We start from the raw sequence: 5,906 nt of genomic DNA on the forward strand, positions 1-5,906 counted from the left end.
GGCGTGGTGTGTCAGATGATAACATGGAACAGACTCTGGACGATAAAGACCACTCTTTTATTTCATCCCCCCACAAACTGCCACTGTCAGAAAAAAAAGCTTCTGTCCACGTGCATTTTTTATTTATCGAGGTACAAACGCTGATCATTTCACCTCAGACGGAGGCTTTAGGTTCTTCTGTGTACCTTAAAGTCAATGTACCTTGGAGTCAATACAGCTTTAAAAATATAGAACTGCAATGAATTACTGTTTAATTACGTCCCTTGACTAACGGTACCGAAGACCCAGTCACCCCAGTGACAAGAGTGGTACCACCCCTGTGACAGTTCAGGACCTTTTCCCCTGAGAGTGTACTTTTGAAAATACCCCCCCCCCCCCACGCCCCCCATATTACCCAAGACACTCTTCCACATCTCACACATTGCCCAACACACAAACATCAGTCTGTCCCATAGTACTGAACACACTGTCCTAAAGCACCCAACACACACTCCTTTATTTCTGATGGCCCGTGACGCCTGACTCCACCTTTAGTGTACATTATATACTGTATATTGTGATCGGGACCATGTGTTTGGTAATGTGGGGCACGCATGTCATTCACCCCTAAATAATGAAACCACAAACCCGGCGCTCCCGTATTACCCAACACACTGTCCCGTCTTCCTGAAGTACCAGAACCTCTGCTTGGTCTGTGTTCTGTATAAACCCACCCCACCCCCGGTCCAGTCCCGCTCAGACCAGCCCGGTCATCTGCGCCCTCAGCACGTTCATAGAGTGCGCGAGGGACGTGAGGGGGAAGCTCACTGCGTCCGCGAAGCCGGCCACTGGCGCCGGGAAACTCTCGCGATACAACACGGGCACGCGCACGACGCGCTGGGGCGCGTGGGAGGCAGCGGCGGCTGCGGCGGCTGCGGCCTCGAGGTCCGCGTGCAGCTGCCGCTTCCACTTGTTCCTGCGGTTCTGGAACCAGATCTTCACCTGCGTCTCGGTGAGGCGGAGCGAGGCGGCGAGGCCCGCGCGCTCCGAGCTGCTCAGATAGCGCTTGGCGTCGAACGTGGACTCGAGCTGGAAGACCTGGCTGCGCGAGAACACCGTGCGCGTCTTCTTCCTGCGCGCCGAGCCCGCATCGCCCGCCTCAGCCTCGGGCTCCTGGTCCGCGCGCCTCCTCGCCGGCGAGTAGCTGTCGCTGCACACGGAGTCCGAGTGCTCGTCCGAGCTGCGCGTGCACTCTCTCGGACCTGAAGGAAAACACGCGTGAGAGTTACTGTGTGGGGTGGATTCAGGTCACACATGTGTGTGTTTATATGTTTATATATATATGAACAGACATACACACACACACATATATATATAATGTGTGTGTTTATATATATATATATATATATATATATATGTGTGTGTGTGTGTGTGTGTGTGTGTGTGTATGTCTGTTCATATATATATATATATATATATATATATATATATATATATATATATATATATATATAATGTGTGTGTTTATATATATATATATATATATATATAAACACACACATTATATATATATATATATATATATATATATATATATATATATATGAACAGACATACACACACGCACACACACACACACACACACACACATATATATATATATATATATATATATATATATATATATATATATATATATATAAACATATAAACACACACATTATATATATATATATATATATATATATATATATATATATATATATATATATATATATATATGAACAGACATATAAACACACACATTATATATATAATGTGTGTGTGTTTATATATATATATATATATATATATATATATATATATATATATATATATATATATAATGTGTGTGTGTGTGTGTGTGTGTGCAAAAAATAAATAGTTACAAAATATGTTATTATTATTTTGCTATTGATATCGTGCATCATGTGAGCTCAGCCGTCATATGGATCTCTTAAATGGCATCATCAGCACAGCTGATTTAATTTAGTGCACCAAACCAGGTTCTGGTTGAGAGGTACAAATAAAACTGGTCTAGAAGAGTTTTTTGGTTTATGATCAAACGAACACACACAATCCCTACTTATTCTGTGTTTGTTCTGATGTGCTTTTCTTTAAAAAAAAATAATAAACGCTCCCCTGGATGAATATCGCGTTAAGCAGGGTTTTCTCGGGCGTCTAAACCTGCAGCTTATCCTTCTGCTCTACTGTAGATGTCAGACCACGCGGAGCGCTGCGTTTGGTGATGGTGGAGCGAATTAAGACCTACTGACTGTTCTTCTGGAATGGGCCTCTCTTCAGTCATTCGCTTAGAAGGAAAACACAGGGGACTTTCTTACCATATGTTCTATTACCTGATGACCCCAAACCTATTTCTCTCTCTCTCTCTCTCTCTCTCTCTCTCTCTCTCTCTCTCTCTCTCTCTCTCTCTGTCTCTCTCTCTCTCTCTCTCTTTTCCAAAGTTAACGAAGTCCACAAAGCAGTTAAACCCTTTTGTCTCTCGGGCCGTGAGAACTCTTCTGAGACGCTCACAAGTTTGTATTTCCTCGTAAGTCCTTCTACACTCCTCTATATACAGACTCAGCCCTAATCAACACAACTACAAAACAAACCAAAAAGTGGCCATTTATTCATTTTATTTATTTATTTCTTCGATCCATCATTACCTCAGTTTGTTTATAGTCTCCACCTTCCCGCACACATCGGCTACCTCAACACTGAACACACCCACACACACTTTTTGCTGGTTTTACGCAGCGGAGGCCGAGGCTGATGTGGACGTGCCAGGAGCACAGCGGCGCGTCTACTAGGGAAACATTCCACGGAGCTACCACACGCCATTATCACTCCATTAATAGCAGCACCACTTCACCGTGCGAGGTGGGCTCCACGCCTTCTCAAAAGATCACTGCCCACCAAGCGTTGGTCAGGGAGAGATAATGGCACATCACTTCACCACGTCACGCCAGGGTTTCCCAATCCCCCCGGAGTCCTGCTGCACAGCGCACCGCAACAACAAGCACGCTTCACTTCTGCTGCAAGTCCGCCTCAGTCTTTAATATTTAACACGGACGGGATCCCGCGCAGCGTCACACCGTCAGATTCAGGCGCATTTCCGCTCGTAAAGCTACCGGGGCTGTAAAGGGCCCAGAATCACGGCGCTCTGCACAATTCAGTGTTTTAGTTTTCTGGGTCTGGACACAGACGAACCCAGATCAGCGATGAGACTAAAGAACACGAGCGCGTCACTTAGCAGGGCTCTTTCACAGCGAATAAGTGGGAACAGCATTTGGATTGCACGGTTTTTATTCTGGGATATTACACTGGAATATTACACTGGAATATTACACTGGGACATTACACTGGAATATTACACTGGGACATTACACTGGGACATTACACTGGGACTTTACACTGGGATAATACACTGGGATAATACGCTGGGATAATACACTGGGATATTACACTGGGATAATACACTGGGATATTACACTGGGATAATACACTGGGATATTACACTGGGATATTACACTGGGATAATACACTGGGATATTACACTGGGATAATACACTGGGATAATACACTGGGATATTACACTGGGATATTGCACTGGGATAATACACTGGGGCATTACACTGGGATAATACACTGGGATATTACACTGGGATATTGCACTGGGATAATACACTGGGGCATTACACTGGGATAATACACTGGGATATTACACTGGGATATTACACTGGGATAATACACTGGGACATTGCACTGGGATATTACACTGGGATAATACACTGGGATATTACACTGGGATATTACACTGGGATAATACACTGGGATATTACACTGGGATAATACACTGGGATAATACACTGGGATATTACACTGGGATATTGCACTGGGATAATACACTGGGATAATACACTGGGGCATTACACTGGAATATTACACTGGGATAATACACTGGGATATTACACTGGGATATTACACTGGGATAATACACTGGGACATTGCACTGGGATATTACACTGGGATAATACACTGGGATATTACACTGGGAAAATTATACTGGGATATTACACTGGGAAAATTTTACTGGGATATTACACTGGGATATTACACTGGGACATTACACTGGGATATTTCACTGGGAAAATTTTACTGGGATATTACACTGGGATATTACACTGGGACATTACACTGGGATATTTCACTGGGAAAATTACACTGGGATATTACACTGGGACATTACACTAGGATATTACACTGGGACATTACACTGGGATATTACACTGGGAAAATTACACTGGGATATTACACTGGGAAAATTACACTGGGACATTACACTGGGATATTATACCTTGACATTACACTGGGATGTTACACTGGGACGTTACACTGGGATATTACACTAGAATATTACACTGGGAAAATTAAACTGGGATATTACACTGGGACATCACACTGGCATATTACACTGGGACATTATACTGGAATATTACACTGAGATATTACACTGGGATATTACATTGGGACATTACACTGGGACATTACACTGGGATGTTACACTGGGACGTTACACTGGGACGTTACACTGGGACATTACACTAGAATATTACACTGGGAAAATTAAACTGGGATATTACACTGGGACATTACACTGGGACATTACACTGGGATATTACACTGGGAAAATTAAAATGGGATATTACACTGGGATATTACACTGGGATATTACACTGGGACATTACACTGGGATATTACACTGGGACGTTACACTGGGATATTACACTGGGACATTACACTGGGACATCACACTGGGATATTACACTGGGAAAATTACACTGGGATATTACACTGGGATATTACACTGGGACATTACACTGGGATATTACACTGGGACATTACACTGGAATATTACACTGGGACATTACACTGGGACATCACACTGGGATATTACACTGGGAAAATTACACTGAGACATTACACTGGGACATTACACTAGGATATTACACTGGGACATTACACTGGGATATTACACTGGGAAAATTACACTGGGATATTACACTGGGAAAATTACACTGGGATATTACACTGGGATATTACACTGGGACATTACACTGGGATATTACACTGGGAAAATTACACTGGGATATTACACTGGGATATTACACTGGGAAAATTACACTGGGATATTACACTGGGAAAATTACACTGGGATATTACACTGGGATATTACACTGGGAAAATTACACTGGGACATTACACTGGGACATTACACTGGGATATTACACTGGGACATTACACTGGGATATTACACTGGGATATTACACTGGGATATTGCACTGGGTCGATTATTTCATTATAGGACCGTGTTAGGTGATCCAGGACATGCCTGCCACAGGCCCTGGATCATTGAACTATTCCCTCCCACTAAAATAACGGTTACAATTTAATTTGCACATTTTCCTCGTGCTTATTAGAGACCAGCCGACCAACACGCAGCGCGTAAAACTAAGAGTTTAAAGCGTCCTGCCTGATAATCCTCATTAGTGTTCATGGTCCAGTTACTAACTGGAGCACTAACTCGGCAGAAAATCTGCCTACGAGCCGCAGAAGTGAACGCATCCGCGCTCAACTCGCCGAGCGCCGGCGCTCAGCTCGGGGCGGCCCCGCTGGGACGGCGGGAGAAACGCTGCGGGAAGGCTGCGCAGGGCGGGGGTCGCGTTTGGGTCGTAAACAGAGAGGAAGGCGTCTCTACTCACTCTCAGCGCGCGGAACGTCACCGAGCCTCGCGATCTGCCGGCGAGAGGGTGTGTCGGAGCTCGTGGCAGCTTCTTCAGGGCGACTCGCACAGCTGGCCCGGGGAGCGCCGCCTCTCGCGCCCT

General features: G+C 44.4%; 1 protein-coding gene across 1 annotated transcript in view; it reads right to left on the minus strand.

Moving 5' to 3' along the window:
• Window positions 1-390: 390 nt before the first annotated feature.
• The window catches only part of hmx1 (H6 family homeobox 1), a 5,956-nt gene continuing 440 nt past the window's right edge, over window positions 391-5,906 (minus strand). Inside the window, exons 1-2 of the mRNA XM_017710131.2 lie at window positions 5,784-5,906; window positions 391-1,241 (exon numbers count right to left, since the gene is read on the minus strand). The exon at window positions 5,784-5,906 is cut by the window's right edge and continues 440 nt beyond it. Coding sequence (XP_017565620.1) covers window positions 736-1,241; window positions 5,784-5,906 — 629 coding nt within the window. The 3' untranslated portion in view covers window positions 391-735. The remainder of the gene's footprint in view (window positions 1,242-5,783) is intronic.

This window comes from Pygocentrus nattereri, chromosome 5 (genome assembly GCF_015220715.1).
Source record: "Pygocentrus nattereri isolate fPygNat1 chromosome 5, fPygNat1.pri, whole genome shotgun sequence".
NCBI classification, from domain to species: Eukaryota; Metazoa; Chordata; class Actinopteri; order Characiformes; family Serrasalmidae; genus Pygocentrus; species Pygocentrus nattereri.